General features: G+C 38.2%; 1 protein-coding gene across 1 annotated transcript in view; it reads left to right on the top strand.

Moving 5' to 3' along the window:
* KIF6 (kinesin family member 6) overlaps positions 1-22,441 on the top strand; it is a 392,667-nt gene that overhangs the window by 84,217 nt on the left and 286,009 nt on the right. Inside the window, exons 4-5 of the mRNA XM_061146073.1 lie at positions 7,980-8,127; positions 12,788-12,897. Coding sequence (XP_061002056.1) covers positions 7,980-8,127; positions 12,788-12,897 — 258 coding nt within the window. The remainder of the gene's footprint in view (positions 1-7,979; positions 8,128-12,787; positions 12,898-22,441) is intronic.

Raw genomic sequence — 22,441 nt, 5'->3', positions numbered from 1 at the left:
ATCAAATTTGGGAAGTTTAGGGCCATTATTTCTTTAAATATTTGTCCCCTCTCCATCTGGGACTTCCGTTATGTATATGTTGATATCTTAATTCTCTATTTATTTTTCTTCTTAATTTCTGTTCCTCAGACTGGATAGTTTTAACTGACCTATCCTGAAGTTTACTGATGGTTTTTTCTATCAGAGTCAGATGTTCTGTTCTGGTGAATTAAAAAAAAAAAAAAAAAAAATGGTCATCCTGACTTTCAACTCTAGAATTTCTACTTGGTTTTTTTTGTTATTGTTGTTAATATTCTTTTTTATGTAAGATATTCTCATACTTTCTCTAGTTCTCTAAACATGCTTTACTTTTGTTGTTTGAACATATGTGCAATAAATGAATTATACATCTAGAAAATGAGTCATTGTCTGGGCTTCCTCCAGGACGGTTTCTATTAAACCTTTTATTTCTTGTGCATGGGAAAGTTTCCTGTTTCTTTGTGTATTTCAAATTTATTTATTTTTGGCTCCATTGGCTCTTCATTGCTGTGCAGTCTTTACTTCAGTTGTGGCAGCTGGGGGCCACTATCTAGTTGTGACGTGCAGGCTCCTCGTTGCAGTGGCTTCTCTTATTGCAGATCACAGGCTCTAGGGCACACGGGTTTCAGTGGTTGTGGCATATGAGCTCAGTAGTTGCAGCTCCTGGACTCTAGAGCGTAGGCTCAGTAGTTATGGAGCATGGGCTCAGTTGCTCTGTGGCATGTGGAATCTTCCCAGATCAAGGATTGAACCTGTGTCTTCTGCATCGGCAGGCGGATTCTTCACCAGTGAGCCGCCAGGGAAGCCCTCAAAATTTTGGGGGTTGGAAAACTGGATGTTTTATGTTATGTAATATAATAGCTCTGAGAATCAGATTTCCACCCTCCCTAGAGTTTGTTATTGTTGTTGCTGCCGCTGGTTTGTTTAGTGAATTTTCCAGACTAACTGTAAAGTCTGTATTCTTTGTTGCTTGCAGCCTCTGAAATCACTGCTCAGTTGCTTAATCATCAATCAATAACTGGACAGAGCTGTCCTTAAATGCCTTAAACCAGTCCATCTCCAAACCTTTGATGAAGGAGTCTGTGTATGTGTTGGGGTACCCCCTCACTGGTCTAGAAGTTTATAACTGCCTTAGCCTTTGCTTCATTCTTGTGCAGAGCCTCACAGTCAGCCTGAAGTGAGATATAATCACCTTCTTGGGTCTTTTCTGGGCACGCACATAGCCCGGCACAAGTATGTGGCCTTCTAGAGACTCAGGAATATATCATCACTTTTCAAAGCTCTCATAAACATATCATTCCACAGATTTTTATTGTAAGCCTTTTTCACCCTCTTGTTTGCCTCACTAACATTGCAACCTAGGGCAACTGTAATATTAAACACTTAGCACTGATTTTTTTTTTTCCCAATAAACACCATGGGGAGAGGGCTGTTTGCTCCGAGTGAGCTCTTGAGTCAGGTCAAACAATGACAAATGCTGTGAGTGGGGCTTTTCCAGGGAGTTTCCAGACGGGTCAGAGAAATACAGTTCTCTGGGCTCCAAACCTCCACTGCCCCCCGTGTTGCTAGTCTCCTGGTTGCTAGTTTACACCGTCACACTTGCTCTGGTTGCAAGGCTGTTTTCTTTTCAACGCTGCCATGGAGTTGGGGAGGAGGGAGTGGGAATGGTTAGGTGAGAACACGATAAAGCTCACTGTCCTGACTGATATTTGTCATTTTTCTTGAGTAAGCGCTCCTTGGACTGTTGTGAACCTTTGGCGATCTTCTAGGGTTCTAAAAACGTTGACTTTTCCTATATCTGCCACTGTTCTTATTGTTCTTGTGGAGACATAGTTTTGAAAGGTCCTTACCGCACGATATTTATTTTTAATTAGTATTTTTCTCTTAGGCCAGATGAGATTAGAAACATATGAAACTTCCCAGTGCCCAATGAAGAGGGGGGCAGATTGAGTTTGGATGAGGAGGCTCAACAGAAAGGAACTGGAGACAAAATTTGCCAATTTATATTTCTTTATTTAGTTTTTATTGTAGCAATGTAATGTAGAAATAGCCATAGAGCCTATATAGGTGGCGCCTACATTTAAAAAATTTATATAGCATTCTTTGAAGCTTTGCCATTTGGTTTTCTATTCCACTGCAGTTGCAGGGAAGGGAGAATAAGCATATAGAAGATGGTAAAATACTAGGACAACTGATAGAAAGAGAGAATGTTTAAGTTTTAAAAAGTAGACGTAACAGTCATCAGGTACCAGTATAGCACACTACAATGCTCACTTTTCACAGGTTGTGAAAAGCTTTTCATAGCTAAGTCAAAGTGAAAATGCTAATTTATTCTCTGTGTCCATTACTTTTCAATATTAGAAATGTCTAATATTTTAGAAGGTTTTCTATCAAAAATCAATAAAATGTTTAATGTTTGATACTTAAAGTCATAGACTTCATTTACCTAGTGCATTTGTGGCCAAGAAATATATTTCCAAATGACATTGCTAATGGGATATTGCTATATAATTGGTGACAGATTCTGTTGAGTAGAAATATTCTGTAATAATTCAGCTCCAATGGCCCAAGGCTCTAGACTGGCCTTACCACCAGGCTGGCTCCTGTGAACCCAGCTTACAAACCAGCTCCTGTGAAACCAGACTCCCAGTCCACCCTACTCTTGGCTAAACCCTAAGACCCAGATGCCAGACCCACCTCAGTGATTGCCAATGCCGGGTAAGGCCCTGTGGACCCAGCATTCAAGTTCACCCATGCAGGCATGACTTCACCGAAGGAAATTAATAAAGCTGCAAAGACTAGCCCTAAGAAATAGAGATCTGTGTGCCTTCTGACAAAGTATTTACAATAATCCTCTTAAATTTAGGTAACCACAAGAAAACAAATGTAGACAACTAAATGAAATTAGAAAAACAATACATAAGCAAAATGAAAAATTCAACAAAGAAATAGAAGCCATTAAAAAACAAGCAAACTAAAGTCCTAGGGTCAAGGAATACAATAACTCAATTGAAGATTCATTGGAAAGCTTCATAGCTGACTCAACCAAGCAGAAGCAAGAATTGATTAACTAGAAAAAAGAGAGTCATTTGAAATCATTCAGTTAGAGAAGCAAAAAGAAAAGAGAATGAAAAAGAGTGAAAAAAACCTACATGAAGCATGAGATACCATAAAAGAAACAAGCTACTCGTTGTTAAAGTCTCCGAAGAGAGGGATAAAGGGACTGAAAGCTTATTGAAAGAAATAATGAGTAAGAATTGTCCAATCTGGGGAGAGACTTGGATATCCATGTTCATGAAACTAATATATCACCCTAAAATTTCAGACCAAGGCACATTAAAATTAAACTGTCTAAAATCAAAACCCAAAAGAAAATTTTAAAAGCACCAAAAAAAAAAAAAACAAAACAAAACACCACTGCTCACAATAAGGGAAACCCCATAAGGCTATCATCAGATATTTTAGCATAAATTTTTCAGCCCAAGAGAGTGGGATGACATATAAAAGTGTGTGTGAGGTGGGGGGGAAACTCAGCCAACCAAGAATACTTTACTTTACTGTCTTTCAGAAATGAGGGAGAAATAAAAGTTGATAGAATTCATCACTAGACTTGCCTTACAAGAAATGCTGAAAGGGGCTCTTCAAGCTGAATTGAAAAGACACTAATTAGTAACATGAAAAAAAATGAAAATATAAACATAATGGTAAAGGTAAGTATATAGTCAAATTCAGAACACTTTAGTACTTTAATATGGTGATATGTTACCAGGCTTCCTTGGTAGCTCAGAATCTGCCTATCAATGCAGGAGATGTAAGTTTGATTCCTGGGTCAGGAAGATCCCCTGGAGAAGGCAATGGCAACTCACTCTAGTATTCTTGCCTAGGAAATTCTATGGACAGAGGAGCCTGGTGGGCTACAGTCCATGGGGTCACAAAAGAGTCAGACATGACTTGGCAACTAAACAACAGTGACATGGTGATGTGCTAATTGCTTAACTCTAGTATAGAGTTTAAAGGACAAAAGTATTAAAAAATAACTATAGCTACAATATTTTGTTAATAGATACACAGTATTAAAAGAGGCAAGCTGTGATATCAAAAACATAAAATATGGGACAAGGAGTAAATGGGTAGAATTTTTATATGTGATCAAAGTTAAGTTATCAGCTTAAAATAATCTGTTATATCATTAAGATATTTTATGTAAGTCTCATCGTAACCATGAAGTAAAAACCTGCAGGAGATACACAAAAGATAAAGAGGAGAGAATCAAAGCATCAATTCCCAAGGAAAGTCAGGAGAAGAGGAAGAAGGGGACAAGGGAACTACAAAATAGCCAGGAAGCAAGTTTTTTTTTTTTTTTTCTTAAACTAAATTGATGAACTTTTAGCTAGCCACCTAAGAGTAAAGTTAGAATTCCCTAATAAATAAAATCAGAGATGAAAATGGAAACCTAACAGCTAGCACCAAAGAAATGCAAAAGATCATAAGAGATTACTATGGACATTTATATCCCAGCAAGCTGGATAACCTCGAAAAAGTTTTTAGAAATATACAATGAAGTGAGACTGAGTCATGGAGAAATGGAAACTTTGAACAGATCAATAACCATAAGGAAATTGAATTAGTAATCAAAAATCTTTCAACAAAGAAAATCCTGAGTCCAGATTGTTTCACTAGTGAATTCTACCAAATACTTAAAAATTAATGCCAATCCTTCTCAAACTCTTCTAAAAAAAATTGGAGAGGAAGGAACATTTCTACATTCATTTTACAAGGTCAACATTACACTGATACCAAAGCCAGATTAAGGACACCACAAGGAAACTATAGACTAATATCCCTGATGAATATAGATGCGAAAAATCTCAACAACATACAATAAAAGGATCACACACCATGTTCAAGTAGGATTATTCCTGGAATGCAAAGATGATTTAACATGTGCAAATCAATAAATGTGATACACCACATTCACAGAAGTTAAAAATCATATGATCACGTGCAGGAAAAGCATTTGACAAAATTCAACATTCTTTAGATAAAGCACTCAACCAAATTGAGCATAAAAAAATGTACCTCAACATAATAAATGCCATATATAACAAAATCATAGCTAACATCATACTCAATGGTGAAAGCTTTAAATCTTTCTCACTAAAATCAGTAACATGACAAAGGTACCCACTTTTACCACTTCCACTCAACATAATACTGGAAGTCCTCTTCAGAGCAACTAGGCAAGGAAAAAAAAATAAAAAGCATCCAAATTTGAGAGAAAGAAGTAAAAATTCCTGTTTGTAGATGATATGATCTTACATAGAGAAAAATCCTAGAGTCCACCAAAAAACTGTTGGAACTAAGCAACAAATTCACTAAAGTTGCAGGATACAAAATCACTATACAGGTATCAGTTGTGTTTCTATACACAAACAACAAAATATCTGAAAAAAAACTTAAAAGATGCAATTTCATTTACAGTAGTATCAAAACCAATAAAATACTTAGGAATAAATTTAACCAAGGAAGTGAAAGATCTGTACACTGAAAATTACAAGACATCAAAGAGAAAATTAAACAAGACACAAATAAATGGGAAAATATACCATGTTCATGGATCAGAAGAATTAATATTATTAAAATGAGCAAGCCGCCTGCAGCCATGTATAGATACAATGCAATCCCTATTAAAACTTCAATGGCATTTTTCACAAAAGCAGGTAAAAACACCTAAATTTTTTAAGGGCTACAGAAGAATTTGAATAGCCAAGGCAGTCCTGAGAAAGAAGAGCAAAGCTGGAGGCATATTTCCTGATTTCAAGAGAAGAGAAGGAGACTTTTGTACACTGTCAGTGAAATGTAAGTTGTTTTGAAGCCATCATTAAAAACAGTGTGGAGTTTCCTTAAAAAATTAAAGATGGAACTACCATATGATACAGCAGTCCTACTTCTGGGTATACAGACATCTGTCTGTATCTGTGGAGGATTAATTCCAGGACCCCTTGCATTTACCAAAATCCATGAATGCTCAAGTCCCATACTTGATTCTCTGTATCCATGGGTTTCAAATCTGTGGATTCAACGAACCTTGGGTGGAAACTTGAATCTACAGTTGGTTGAATCTGCAGGTGCAGAACCCATAAATACAGAAGGCTTTTTGTATTTACTAAAAAAAGTCCATGTGAAAGTTCTAACCCAAGTTGTTCAAATTCAACTATATAGCCAAAGTAAATGAAATCACTGTCTCAAAGAGATATCTGTACTACCAAGGCAATTGGCAAGGCATGGAAAAACTTGTGTCCATCTATGGATGAATAGATAAAGATGTGGTATATATTTGCAATGGAATATTATTCAGTTATAAAAAAAGAAGAAAATTCTTTTTATGACAATATAGATAGACCTTGAGAGCATTATGCTAAATGAAATAAGTTAAAGACAAATACTATATGTTCTCACTTATATGTGGAATCTATAAAAACAAACTCATAGAAATAGAGAGTAGAATGGTGGTTACCTGGGGCTGTGGAGTAGAGAAAATGGGGAGATGTTGGCCAAAGGATATAAACTTCTAAATATAGGATGAGTAAGTTTCTGGGCATCTAATATACAGCACAGTGACAATAATTAGCAATATTGTATTAAGTATTTATAAGTAGTGGAGAGAGCAAATCTTAAATGTTATCACCACAAAAAAAGATAATTATTTGAGGTGATGAATGTGTTGATGGATTTTTTAAGTCAACTTATTGTGGTAATTATTTCACAATATATATTGTATCAATTCATCACATTGTACACCTTAATTTTATATATGTTATATGCCAACTTTATCTCAGTGAAGCTGGGGAAAAAGAGAAATTATGTTAAAAACTAAGGAGATTTGTGTAGGGTTTGTAATAATACATTTCAATATTGGTTCATTAATTGTGACAAATGTACAATATTAGTCTAAGATCTGAACAATAGAGGAAACCATGTGTGGGGTATATGTGAACTCCCTATACTATCTTTGCAACTTTTCTGTAAATATAAAAGGGTCAAGTACATTTGGCCCTTGAAAAATGAGGAGTTTGGGCACCAACCCTCCCCACAGTTGGAAATCCCAGTATAGCTTTACAGTTAGCCCCCTGTATTCATGGTTTTGCATTGGTGGGTTCAACCACCGATTCAACTGAGGATCATGTAGTATTATAGTATGTATTTAGTGGAAAAAAAAATCTGATTATATGTGGACCCACATAGTGTTGTCCAAGGGTCAATTTATATTCTAAAATAAAAATTTTATTCAAACAACAGAAGAAAATATTTAAGATGACTGGATCCCATTTGAGTTACTGGTTCTTTCTTAGAGAAAAGGATTGATGTGCTAAGACTCCTAAATAAAAAATAATTCCTAGCTAGCTAGTCACATCCATAAATATTTCTATAGATATTTCTATCAATGTCTTTTCAGTAGTGTTGAATCAAATTGCTATTAAAATAGCCATATAATACAAATGATCCTGGAGGATGGCATGGCAACCCACTCCAGCATTCTTGCCTGGAAAATCCCATGGACAGGGGAGCCTGGCAGGCTACAGTCCACAGTGTTGCAGAGTCGGACAAGATGAAGCGACTTAGCATGCATGCATGCATAATACAAATACAACTATCCATTTTGATTAAAAGTGTGTTATTTCTTTTTTTTTTCCATTTAATTTTATTAGTTGGAGGCTAATTACTTTACAATATTGTAGTGGTTTTTATCGTACATTGACATGAATCAGCCATGGATTTATATGTGTTCTCCACCCGATCCCTCTGGGTGTTCCCAGTGCACCAGGCCCGAGCACTTGTCTCATGCATCCAACCTGGGCTGATGATCTGTTTCACCCTAGATAATATACATGTTTCGATGCTGTTCTCTCGAAACATCCCACCCTCGCCTTCTCCCAAAAGTGTGTTGTTTCTTTACGCAGTGTCCTGGCTGGTTACAATGGTACCATTTTTGCATATGGACAGACAGGCAGCGGGAAGACGTTCACCATCACAGGTGGGGCGGAGCGCTACAGCGACAGAGGCATCATCCCAAGGACACTGTCATACATTTTCGAGCAATTACAACAGGTACGAAGCTTTCAGTTCATTTTATGCTTGATACATACAGCAGGAATTTACTGTGGGTGGAAAATTTATTGTGACATTTTATTGTATTATATATAAATGAGGAAATATTGTGTAGTAATTATGGCCATAATTTACATTTAAGGGAAGTTTGGGGTTTTGCTGAAAAGGTAGAAATCCAGAAGGTGCCTCATTTAAGTGATTCTGCTTCAACAAAGACTCAAAGGGAGTTCCTTCTCATACACCCATGGAAGTTAAAAGAACAGAAACCATATTTTCCAACTAATATCTTCTCTTTCTCATTAAGCAATTGAAAAATATCTTTTATTTTAGCTACTAAAGCAGTGAATAGGATAGTGTGACTTTACCTTCTTCACACTTTTATTGGGAGCCCAGAGGAATTTACCACAGTAAACATCCTATTGCAATTAATATTGTTATGAAGAGGAGTTTCGTATATATAGTATATGCATCATTTATTGTATAGTTCCAAATGCCTGTTTCTTTATTTTTCTTTTTTTGAAGTAGCAAAGGATAGCTTTATTACTTTTGCTAGGCAGAGGGGAACACAGTGGTTTGCTGCCTCAAAAAACTATGTCCCCCAAATACCTGTTTCTTTATCAAGATTTAACACAACTGACAGTGTAGGTATCTCTATCCTCATTTGATAACTGAGAAAACTGACAATCAGATTGGCTTTATTTTGCTGGTTGTTTTTAAACAAATCCTACACAGTGAGTCACTTAAATTTTCTGGGTTTCAGTTCTCCCTCTGAAAATAGGGACTACATTGTCCTAGACAATCTCTGGCATCTCTGCTAGTTCCAGCATTTCTTTGGTTGTATCAGTTCTGTGTAACAAATGGCCTAACTGGGTCAGTGTAACAGTGTTTCCAAAATTTCTCCACTGTATACTGCTTGCATTTTGAGTTGCAAAGATGAGACTTGCTGAGATATGCATAATTCTAATTTCCACCCATAAAGTAGCAATTACCCATTAGTTCAGCTCATCTCTCCCTAGCGCAAACATGCCAGCTCTGCATGCCAGAAAATTTGGGAAGGAAAGGATTGAGTATAATATATATGTTGAATCCAAATTCTTCCTTTTGATTTACTCATTTATTTCTGACATTAACAGTTTTGTTTTGTTCCCAGATCTCACAAACTGGGAATATAATTTCTAGTAGTTTTTGTTGCTTAATGTAGGAGTGTGCTGTCTTGGGGAAATCAGTGAAGTGGTGCAGGCCAACCTGGGTCTATGTGCACCGCTTAACAGGGTGTGGACTTGGGCAGTTGCTCGATGTCTCAGGCTTGTGGGGTAGCTTTGAGAGTTGAATACACTGTATTTAAAGATACTGTCCAGTTCCTGGCACATAGGCAATGCTCAAAACATGATAGCTATTACTACAACCATTAATGTCTTCTGGCCAATTGACTTCTGACCAATTTCAAAGAACCCTTTGAAACTTAGAATGAATGGAGCTAATCCCCTAATTAAGTTAAACAAAATAAATTCTTTCCTAATAGAAAATATATTTGTCTTTAAATTTCATCTGTGGTTACCAAAATACAGTTTTTAAAGTCTAAATATCTCCCAAGTACCTACCATCTATTGGGTTCATTGTTTTATATCTGTCATTGACGTCACTCCAAACCTCATTTCATTCTGAATGATTCTAAATAACCTCCTGGACTTGGAGGGACCCCAGCAGACCAACGTAAAACCAGGGCAACTCCTTGTAAATGAACAGATTAACAGGATGGGGCACAATGCATTTGTTATAAACCGACCGAACTGTGGCAGAATGAGTCAGGGGAAACTTTGAAATTCTTCATAAAGTTTGTCCTCACTTCTTAGCTGAAAAATGCTGACAGGTACTCCACTGTTGATTGCTTTATAAGTCACATGGTGTTCTCCAGACTCCTTAAAGGAAACATTTGACTTATGCAAAGTATTTATCTCAAGATAAACTAAGAACTAGTACATACCGGGTGCTAAAATGCCTGTGAGTGGGTGATAGCACATTTGCAAAGATTTTCAAAGATGAAAATTGATTTCATTTATTTTAGAAATCACCGCTCGTTATTTTCGAGTATTGTGAGGCTCATACTTGTTTTGGGGCAGGAGAAAAGGCTGTCTGCAGGGAACATGTGTGTTACATTACAGTCTGGCAGTCCTAAAGAGTAAAAAAAGGAGTAATAAGGAAAGGTAGCTGCCACATAGCTCAGTGAATTTTAAGTGTGTATTCCAAGAAAAGCCCAGAAAACGCAGAAGCTGGAGGAGCCAAAGGAATTATCCCTATCATCTCAGGGCAATGGACTTGCCATTTTCCTGACTTTTTTATGATTTCTTCTAGTTTCTGGAAGAAGAGAGTTTCTCCCCTGCCGATGAACATACAGTTTGACTGTTCTTTTTGCCTTTCTTTTCCTTTCCTTCTGTATTCACATATTGAATTCTCTGTTTGGAGGCTTTCAGAAATAAAAATAATAACAGCAATAATAATAATAGCAGCAGCAATGATTTATTGGTGACTATTAACATTTATCGGTGCCTAGCATTGTTGTTAGGATTTAAAATACAGAAACTTATTTCTCCATTACAGTAGTTCTGCAATTAAAGGTTATTATCCCCGATTTTGTGATTAAACAACCGAGGTTAAGGGCGCAGGATCACTCAGTTATAAAGGCAGATCCACTGCTCTAACCCAGCTTTGTCTGATGCTGAGATGAATTCATATTTGTATGCTAAAATCTCAAACCATAACCGATGGGACATGTCAGATATGTTCAGATAAGTTTTAGAAATATGTTGTTTCAGACAGGATCTCAGGATGTTGCTAAGTGATTCCCCTTGGATTTTTAACTTGCTCTAAGAATCTTTCAGGGATGGACAGCGTGTACGTTGATCATGGAACACTTTTTTCCACAAGTATTTTAAGTGGTATTTTAGGAAACATTGGATTAGACTAAAGCCCACTCAGACTGTGTCTAGCTCGCATTTGTAGGCTGTTGTTTCCTGCACTAATGTAAACTATAATCCCCTAAATTATGTTGATATGATGCCTTTACTAAATGAGGACCCTAATATAATTGATAGATCATTTGTCAGTGTTAGCAGTCAGCGTCACCTGCATCAGCAAGATTTCCAGCACTTGGTTGGGAGAAGTTGCTTAGTTAGAGATTCAATCCATGCTGTCACTTTTGCAGAACACCAGACATGGAATTTCAGCTGTAGTTTGAGTATCTCACTTACAGCCATGTGCTAGCTGAGAACTGCCTTAATTTTTCATGTATTATTTCATTTTTATGAAGTAGTAGTATCTTTATGTGGATAGTTTGGGCCATTTTAGGGCCAGAAAATCATATTAATTTTAACCTGAAGAGCACAGAGTCCTTATCCAACTTCCTCACTTCAGCTGGTGTGGAACAGAGGCCTGACCTGGTAGCGGCTCAGAGTTGCTAGGACCAGGATTCCAGATTTGGATTTGCAGGCCACGATTCGTTTCCCATCTTCTCCTTCTTTGAATAATACCTGTCAAATGGGTTTTCTTGAATATATAAGAGAGTCCTGTCTATGAATATCCATTCTGACAATCTGCCGACCTTCTTGCCAGAAGACACAAATACGTTCTCCTCTTATGAGTAGCAAGCAGGACTCTTAATATTTGCAGAAATGGAAGCATTTCTGTCTTGGGGGAAACAAGAAGAGGTGCTCTTATTGATACTTTGTATTGAAAAACAGACCTTGGATTTTTCTTGAGACCTGAAAAAAAAAAATCCCTGTTTTATTCCATCTCAGAGGGAGTGAGTTCTTTCTGTCTGTTGGCAGAACTGAGACTAGGACCAGTCACCTTGACTTTTATCTTAATTACATTGATGCCTGTATCATTGCATCTCAGTAATGACTCATAGAAAAGGCCTTTCTCTAATCAATAACTGAATATCTCTAATTTGCCACTTGGGCAAGGAAAATTAATCCAACAGGTAAGGTATAAGTGGAGTAGGAAACGGCAAGCCACTCCAGTATTCTTGCCTGGAACATCCCATGAACAGGGGATCCTGATGGGCTACAGATCATGGGGTCACAAAGAATCAGACACGACTGAGCAATTGAGCATGCAAGGTATAAGTAGTGAACTGCTAATGCCCATCTTACTGTTATCCCCTGGAATTCACTTTCGATATCTATTTACTGTTATGTTATCTGTCATTGGAAATTTGAATATTAGAAAAGTTAAAAAGGAATTACGATTGAAGATGGAAATTCTTTGGCTACTGAAGTTTTTAAACTGAAATAACAATTCTGTGTTCTGTTTTTTTTTTTCCTGCCTGAAAGTAGAAAATAGTGTTTTATATAGTTCTGCAACCAAGTTGGCCCATTTCAAGTGTATATTGACTTTTTACATGTAACGTGGAAACAATAAAAAATAACAGACTGAAGTTGCTTGTAATCATGGATGTTGGCCATCTTAAAAAAAAAAAAAAACTTCATGCATATGGTAACTGGCAACTTGAAAGTGTCACGAACTGAAAATGAAAAACATGCAAAGTGAGAGAGTGAAGGAGAGAAACTGTTAAGGAAACTAAAGATAAATGTGTTCATCTCTCTCTAAGCTGAATCATGATTTATAGCCATTTAATAACATCTTTCCCTTTCCCAATCAGGACAGCAGCAAAATATATACAACGCACATTTCCTATTTGGAAATCTACAATGAATGTGGTTATGATCTATTGGATCCAAGACATGAAGCCTCCAGTTTGGAAGATTTGCCGTGAGTAGCAGAACAACAAAGAGTGGGGGGAAATTACTTTCAGATGTTCCCTTCAATTGTTTTCTTTGAAACTTTGTATGTTTCTGGTCTCAATCATAATTAACAAATACTGGATAACAGAATCTTTTTGTAGTGTAGTGGATTTTTTTTCCAGTTATGACAAATAGACAGTAGTGATGGGACCTAAAATTGCTTGAAGCTCCATTCTTGAAATGATCTCTCTTGGAGTTGGTACAAGCGGATGCAGTGAATGTTCTCAGAGACTGGGTACCGGGAAGACTGATGGGCTGTGACAATTCTGCTTTACTCCCGCCACGTGAAATGAGGCCATTTTACTCCTCCGACTGTGGCCTTTCTCTGAGGAAGGTATTCAAATTAGCAATAAAAGAATCTGAAAGAGAAAAAGTAAAACTTTAGTTAGTGTTAGTCACTCAGTCGTGTCTGACTCTTTGCGACCCCATGGACTGTAGTCCGCCAGGCTCCTCTGTCCAGGGAGTTCTCCAGGCAAGAATACTGGAGTGGGTTGCCAAGCCCTCCTCCAGGGGATCTTCCCAACCCAGGGATCAAATGCCGATCTCCTGCATTGCAGGCAGAGTCTTTACCATCGGGGTCACCAGGGAAGAGAGAAAATAAAACTTTGTTTTCCCGAACTGCTTCCCTACAGTCACTGACTAACATTGACATGCTTTTGGTCAGATTGGCACTGATTGTTTCGTAACTGAAATAGAAATAGAGTCTTCAGAGCTTATCTCTCATAATGGAATAAGACTGGCACTGATTGTTTCATAACTGAAATAGAAATAGAGTCTTCAGAGCTTATCTCATAATGGAATAAGTTACTCTGTAAGTGTATATGTAATATTCCTCACTGTTTGCTTAAATATTTGCCTAAGTTATACCTATATTTAGTAATAATTCATATACTTTTGTCCAGACATCTTTAGAGTGTTGGTAGAGCCAAGAAAATGTATCATGATATTTTTCTTATTAACTATTCTAAGACAGTTTAAAGTATATGTTAATCCTCTACCAAAAAGGTCAACAGTCATTTGCTTATTTTAATTTGCAAAGGAAACAAGAAGAGATAATAAAACATATATATATATATATATATATATATATATATAAAGAATATATGTAAAACATATATATTCTTCTGTAAATGTTGATTAAGAGTTTTTACATCTCATCTTTTTTATGCTAACAGTATTTACTAGAGGGAATTAGGAAAGGGGATTATTGTTGGTACTCTTAATATTTGTATAAAAATTAAGAGAAAGGAAAGACTACTGACTCAATGGGAGAAACTGCCCTTAAAGAAATCATTGGAATTAAGTTTACAAAAAGGAAACACTTTCCTCACAGAAAGGATAGAAACAGTAGCATTTAAGACAGAAAAGCTATGTGTTGAGGAGTCATGTGAAGTGAAAGCAGCAAGGCCAACTGAAGCCAGCCTTTGGGGGACGTGAAGGACAGGTTTTTGGTGTGAGATTGATCTTTATTCTAATAGGCTTCTTAATTAGTTTTCTAGCCTCCAGTCTAATCTGTACACCTCTAGGATAACTCTTGCATTCCAGGTGACGCTAGTGGTAAAGAAGCCGCCTGCCAATGCAGGAGACATAAGAGATGTGGGTTCAATACCTGGGTGGGGAAGATCCCCTGGAGGAGGGCGTGGCAACCCACTCCAGTATTCTTGCCTGGAGAATCCCCATGGACAGAGGAGCCTGGCGGGCTACAGTCCATGGGGTCGCAAAGAGTCGGATGTGACTGAAGTGACTGAGCAAGCATGCGAGATTGCTTTTAACAAGACATGTCTACACGGAAGAGCTTGAAGCATGTTTAGTAATAAATCCAGAAATGAAGGGCTTGACTGTGATGAACATGGAGGAGAGAGAAATCTGAGAGATGTGCAGTAAATAAATAGGAGGAAAGAAGGAAAGGAAGGAAGAAAGAGAGAGAGAGAGGAAGATAGAAGAGAGGTAGATTCTGCCTCCCACCTCGGGTCTGACTGGTTCTGCAGAGAAGATGAATCCCAGAGGTTATGGCTCTGTTCGTTTTGCTGGTTGAAGAGAGGAAGCTCAGAAAGCTAGGACTTGCCCAGGGTTTCAAAACTACTCAGTTAGTGGTAGAATAAGGATTGAAAACCAGATACTCTCACTCTTATCCAGAATAGCAAAAATAGCTTCAAGGTTTTACCACAGGACCTAGAGAATTAAGGCGTCATTGACCTAAAAGGGAGACTTCCATTAGAAAACTTGTGCAGGAAGGAGGTTGTGATGAGTTTCACAGGTATGCCTTGGAGTCTGAGAACACCACACCAGATGTGCGCATTTACAGGACATTCCACAGAGGTGGGGCGTATGCCTTCCTTGCGCTGGTAGTCTCTTTCCCACCTAGGCTGAAGTAACTCCTTAAAATTTTTAACAATTGTCTGTTAAGTTGAAACCATGGAGGAGACTCTTGGAAGATGAGAATGTGTAGGGAAAACAGCATGAGCTCTGTGAGTCTGAGTCTAACTGACGTAACTAGGTACAGTCTCACTATGGGACAACCAAGGGGTGAGAAAAGCCCTTTGAGCTCCAAGAGAGGTGATGTGATCTGGAGGAAAGAGCACTTGATGAGAAGGCAGGAAATTTGGGTTCTAGTCCCAAACCTGCAATCTTAAACCATTTTTTTTTTCACTTTCCTGATTTCTCTTTGTCTGTAAGATGTGGGCATTAGATTATATAATATTTAACAACCATCCAACCTCCAGTGTCTAAAGTTCAGAGATTAGTGATCTCATAGGGTGGTAGAATTTATTTGGTGGTTCTTCTCCCCTTCACAGAAGAATAAGAAGGGCTCTAGGTACTTTCTGTTGTCCTACTAGAAAATACCCGTGGGCCTCTTGAGAGCAAGGGAAAGGCTTAATTCCCTCTGTGACTCTCCTTCTCCCAGCATGCCTGGCATTTAGCCACAGTTCTCAGTGTTGGTGGGGTTGTCTCTATAGCTGGTGCCAGCTTCCTGTCTAAAACTGCAGTTCCTTCTTTGGTAGCTCTGTCTTCTTGCTGGAGAAGGAGTTCCCTGACTCAAGTCCGAAGTGCCCTCAGTTACAAAACAGATGTTTTTAATGAACTACCCCACACCCCACCCCACCCCCACATGCACACACGCACCCACAAAAGTGGTCTGAAAGTTTCTTATGTTTCAGACTATAATTACATGACAACAAATCTCATTAAAATAAAAATGAGAAGAGTCTCATTAAGAAAGGAGATTCCCATATCCCAAGACTGTATCCTGTGTACTTCAGTTGTATTCAATAGTGTAAAATCCCAGAACAGCTCAGAGCTGTGTAGTCTTTTGGTGTGGGGATAATGGGATTTGACTGGTATTGAGTCTGCTAGTTTTCTGGGGATTTTGAAGGTTTTACCTTTTACTAAGATGATAAAGCAATTCTTTATAATGGGATGTGACTTTTGTTGTACCTGGATTGGATTAAGAGTGTGGATGCACTCTTAATCTGGTTTCACACTCTTAAACCAGAACAGGCTCTAACTCTGAAATCCTGTCTGTCTGGTTGACTGGCTGTATTTGTTGTAAGCAGAAATGTCCCAAATACTCTGAGTATCATTCAAAAATACTAGGCAAGATGTCTGTTGACCTTGGTTCTCTCCTGAAGTCATCCATTTGAGGGACAATGACAATACACACTTTTGATCCTTTCCATATTCTTATACTTGGGTTAACCATGTGACATAGAATTCAAGGTTATTTTGATATGGCACAATAATAGCATCAGTAATAGGTTCCTTACCACTGAGCAACATAGCTTCCCCCCAGTTCACCTGATGGACACCCACCCTTGCTGTTCTCACACATAGTTTGCCTTTTCTGTTTCTTTTTCCTCATATTCTAACGGGTTCCACCTCTCTGCTCTTGCAGAAGCATTTACAAGCCTGTTGACTTCCTGTGAACTTTGTATATATACTGTCAGGGCACCAGGCTAAAGTCAATCACTTTTTGCAATTATTGCTCTAGTCATTTGGCAATGAGATTTTTAGATACAAGACCAAAGGTATGACCTGTGAAAGAATAAAACAGGTAAGTTGAATTCATTAAAATTAAAAATATTGGCTCTCTGAAAGGCACTGTCAGTAGTATAAAAAGATAAACCAGAGACTCAGAGAAGTTATTTACCAAACACATATCTAATAAAGGACTTGTATTCAAAGAACTCTTAACATGCAACAATAAGTAAACAATTCAATTAAGAAGTGAGGAAGAAATCTGAAGAGACATTTCACCAAAGAAGATATATAGATGGTAAATAAGTATATGAAAAGATGGTCAACATCATCTGTCACTGAAGAATTGTTAGTTAAAACACAAGATACCACTACACACTTTTTAAAACTGTTAAACTAGCAATATCAAATCAAATCAAATGCTGATAAGAATGCTGACAAAAATGCTGGTGGGAAAGCAGAATAGAATGGCCGCTCTGGAAGACAGTTTCTAATTTCTTACAAAATTAAGCATAAGTCTTACCATATGATCCAGCAGTCACACTCCTTGGTATTTACCTAAATGAGGTGAAAATTTATGACAGCACAAAAACCTACCCACACATGGATATAGCAGCCTTATTCATAATTACCAAAAGCCAAAAGTAACCAAGATATTTCTCAATAGGCAAATAGAAAAACAGTGGTACATCCATGTAGTGGAATATTATTTGGCAATAAAAATAAATGAGCTATTAAACCATAGAAAGACATGGAGGAACATTAAATGTATAGTGCTAAGTGCCAGAAGCCAGCATGAAAAGTCTATACACTCTATGAATCCAACTGTATGACATTCTGGAAGAGGCAGAACTATAGATACAGTAGAAATATCAGTGTTTGCCAGTGGTTGAGGAGGGTTGCCAGGGGTAGAGGGATGAATAAGTGAAGCACAGATGATTTGGGGGACAGTGAAACTATTAGATTTGATAATGTAATGGTAGGTACATAACTCCATGCATTTGTCCAAACTCACAGAATTTGCAACACAAAGAGCGAACCCTGATGTAAACTATGGATCTTCAGTGTAATAAAATGACAATAACGGAAAGGAATGAACTGTTGATACACTTAACAACTTGGATGAATCTCCCGGAAATTATGCTGAGCGAAAAAAAACCAATTCCAAAAGATAATATGCTTTGCCATTTCATTTATATAATGTTCATTAATTGGCAGAGTTATAGAAGTAAGTAACAGATCAGTGGCTGACAGGAGTTAGGGTGGGAAGGGGGAATGGTTATATGAGTCCAGTGATGCATCCTTGTGGTGATGGACTCTCCTGTGTCTTGACTGTGATGGTAGGTATACAAACTATCAAAATGCATAGAACTAGAGCACATATATGTATATAGGTGAGCAAAAGCAAAACTGGAACATCTGAATTAAATCAGTGAATTGTATCAATTTCAAGGTCCTGGTTGTGATTCTTTAATATCATTTTATAAGATGTTACCCGGAGAAGGCAATGGCACCCCACTCCAGTACTCTTGCCTGGAAAATCCCATGGACGGAGGAGCCTGGTAGGCTGCGGTTCATGGGGTCGCTAAGAGTCGGATAAGACTGAGCGACTTCACTTTCACTTTTCACTCTCATGCATTGGAGAAGGAAATGGCGACCCACTCCAGTGTTCTTGCCTGGACAATCCCAGGGACGGGGAAGCCTGGTAGGCTGCTGTCTGTGGGGTGGCACAGAGTCGGACATGACTGAAGTGACTTAGCAGATAAGACGTTACCGTTGCAAAACACTGGGTAATGGGTACATGGGAACTCTCTGCATTATTTCTTACAGCTGCTTGTAAATCTACAATGATCACAAAGTATAATTTTAATTTAAAACAGTAAGTGGCTATATTTTTATCTATAGACATATATATGCTTATGCACAGATGTGTAGTAGAGCTATTCTGCATTTAGTAATTTAAATGAAAATAGAACTACTTCTTTTGAGAGCTCCTTATGTCATATGCTATAAAGGGAATATAGTTAGAATCTAAGTATGTCTCATGAAGTAAAACAGTATAACTGCTGGTCTTAACCATAGGGAAAATAGTCACCTTACTTTAGTGTAATTTTAGTATTCCTAAATAAGGATGCATATTCCATTTAAGGTTCCAAAGACAGTCATGGTTATTACTGTTAAAAAAAAAAAAAGTAAATTCTAGCATTCAGTATTGAAGTCCTGGCTATGTTGTGTGTTTTTTAAATAATTTGTCATCAAATGAAAAAAAAAAAAAAAACTGACAGATGTTAAATTTAAATTCATGACATTTCTAATACCTATTGGATATAAAACTCTGCTAAGTGCCACAGGAGTTACAAAAAGTGTCTGCCTTCGTGGCTTACAGCCTAGTCATGTGGAATCACTCATGGATTTAGCAAACAGTTATTGAGATCCAACTTGGTTCCACACACTCTGCTAGGCACTGAATTTACCAACATAGGCTTTGCCTTCCTGGAACTCATAGCACAGTGGATAAAAATCGTACAAAATAGCATCAGGTGGAATATGAGAATCCTAAGAGAGGCACAAAAAGTGGCAAGGACTTAGAGGAGAAGGAAATTATGCCAGGTCAAGCAGTCAGAAGAAGACTCAAGGAGAAGATGGCACATGGACTAGTATTTGAGGGAGAGGTTAGGACTTTGGGCCGTGGAGTGTGGCATTCACGTGGAAATAGAGGCGGGAACCTGCAAAGCAGAGCTTGTCCTGGGACAGTTAATAGATCTGTTCAGCAGGACCCCAGTGAAGGAATATGTGAGAACTTTAAGACTGGAATGGTACACAAACAAGGATTCAGCAGACAAGGTGCAGCCCTTGAAGATTTTTAATCCAGGGCATAGCATGACTGCAACTATCTTTCAGGAAGAAATAGCACTCAGTAGTGTACGGGACAGGAATGAGATGGATGGAGGTCAGAAAGAGTCTGGAGCATTATGGGAAGTTATTAGGACCATTCGTGTGGCAATAGGAGTCAGGAGGGGCAAAACTGGTAAATGTCATAATCCAGTGGCTTGAAATTTAACTGTGTGGAAGAATCACCTGCAATGACTGTTAAAGATGCAGATTCCTGGCCTCCACCTCCAGAAGATTCAATTATGTTTGAACAAGCATCCCAGATGCTTCTATCATAGCCCCATCCACCTTAATCTCTTCACTCATCCACCTAGGGAAAGTTTCTCTTTGAGACACCAGGAAAACCTCTCATTTAAGGAAGTATGACTGTTTACAGAGTCTAAGTTTGTGCTGCTCACCAGTAATTGAGAGACTAGTTGTGGGGACAAGGAATAACGATGCTATTTGGAAAGCCAGCAAACCAAGAAGATGGCAGGCTCATTCTCCCACCACGTCCCCACCCCCCACCTCCTCAAAGAACCATCCTGCCTGAGTTTGAATTCAGGGTCCTTTTATTCTAAAAGGGGAGAGAGTAAAGTCAAACACTTCCTGGTTCCCATCAGCCTCCAGAGGGAATGTGTTAATTTCTTCCTCCCGGCAGTCATTCACAGATAGGCCTGGTCAGGATGTTTCCTGTGAGCTAAACAAATGTATTTTAGTTTAATGTTTATCACCTGGGAAGCAGTGTTCCCAGAGAGATGGAAGATTACGATCTAGGCTTATAGGCAGCATCCCTTTAGTGATTAATTTGTAATAGAATACAAAAAGTTCTTCCCTATTACATCATAATCCGTGTTTTATGGATGACTAAAGTAAGGGTCACAGAGATTGTGTGATATTTCCCCAAGATGCCGTGTTCTGGCAAGAGATAGGATATCAGCCTCCGTCAGCCAGAGCTTACAGCTAGGGGTGATGATGGTGCTCTTCTTGCCTGGACAACCCAGGCTTATCTTGGTTCTCCATCTGAGCTCTGGGAAGACTGTGATTTCTGGGCATCTTCAGGCCCCCGGAGGCTCTTGTGTAAGCCAAAGCTTTGAGTCCAGTGCAGTTTTCTCTGTTATGTGTCAGACGCTCTGTGGGGGAGCTGAGAGCACCTGCCCCTGACCTCAGAAGGCTCTAGTCAAGTAGAACAGACTTGTAAACTGATCATTTCCTCGAACACCAATTCCCTCAACTTGCTGCCTCCCACCCTTTTCCCCCATCACTTCCATTCCTCTAGTCTCAGGAAACTCTGTCCTTTTGAAAGCCGGTCCTTTCACTTATGCTGTGGACACTCCTTGCATCAGTGCCAAATATGCTTTGTTTGGTCTACACATTTTATGTTTAAAATTTGCAAAGTCAGTGCCTTTAGATGAAGCAGGCTGCCCTCAGTTCTTACACCTACCTACTGCATTACACTTTTCTTTTGTGTCATTTTCTGGCCCCATTTAGCATTTGAGATTCCTAGACCTGTACACATAGATCTCAAAGTTAAAACTAACTCCACCCTTCTCTTTTACTGAGTCAATTATTGACACATGTGGGAGGCGACCTCTTGAGAAGCTGGAGCTTCTGTCCTGCGGGATTATCTGAACAAGTGACCAGTGATGGTCAGTTATACTCTGTGTCCTTCATGGATTGGCCAGGTTCTGTGTTCCTGGAAAAATGGAACATTGCCAATGACCATTGTAGAGGAATAGAGAAGCTTTCTAACCTGAAAAATGAGGAAGCCTGTCTGCTAGAGTAATAACAAGGGGGAGGCTGCTTTTCCCTACTCTGAATGGCCAATTGGAAGAGATCGTTCTCAGTATCAGAAATGTCTTAGATAGAAGGTTGTCTTAGTCACCTTGGCTACCGTAACAAAATACCATAGCCTGGGAGACTTAAACAATAGACACTCATCTATCACTGCAGTTCAGCATTTGTATTTTGGGGGGAGTGGCACAAACATTCAGTTTGTAAGAGAGATGCTTTCACCATCAGTTGTTTAATATGTAATAACTGCAGTATTTTCACTCATACATTAGGAATGTAGATTTTGGGGGGATTTAGTCACATGAGATTAATTATTGACATGTAAAACGTTGTCACCACAGTCTATTCCATTTTCCTCGTAAACAAATGCATATAATTTCTTTTCCTGAGATTAAGAGGTAAAATGCACTTTTAAAATTATGCACTGGTATGGATGGATTTTTTTTTTTTAATTTACTGTCCAGGTACTCTTCATAATTGTTGTCTGATTGTTTGATTTATTCTGATACTACATTATGTTTTTTGAAATGTTTTTTGAAATCTCTTCTAAATTTTGAGCATATAAAGTAAAACCATAAGTAACCTAAAAGAATTTTGAATAATTTAGGCTTGCCAGGTCACTTTATTCTGCCCTGCAGATGAATACATAGATTTGGAAACACTTCTAAGTCTTACAGCTCTACTAGTAGAGAAAAAAAGCATTACAACCTTTTGAGAGTGTCAATATCATATATACGAAGCATTCACTATGTTGCAAGAATTTCAGTGAGCTCTTTTCAGGCGTTATAAAGAATTTAAACTGTATTCTTATCTTCACTAACCATTTAATTGGAAAATGTAACATGCCCATGAAACACCTCAGGAGTCCTCTG

This window comes from Dama dama, chromosome 7 (assembly GCF_033118175.1).
Source record: "Dama dama isolate Ldn47 chromosome 7, ASM3311817v1, whole genome shotgun sequence".
NCBI classification, from domain to species: domain Eukaryota; kingdom Metazoa; phylum Chordata; class Mammalia; order Artiodactyla; family Cervidae; genus Dama; species Dama dama.
Note: the sequence above shows the minus strand (reverse complement) of the source record. Positions and strands in the feature narration are given on the sequence as shown.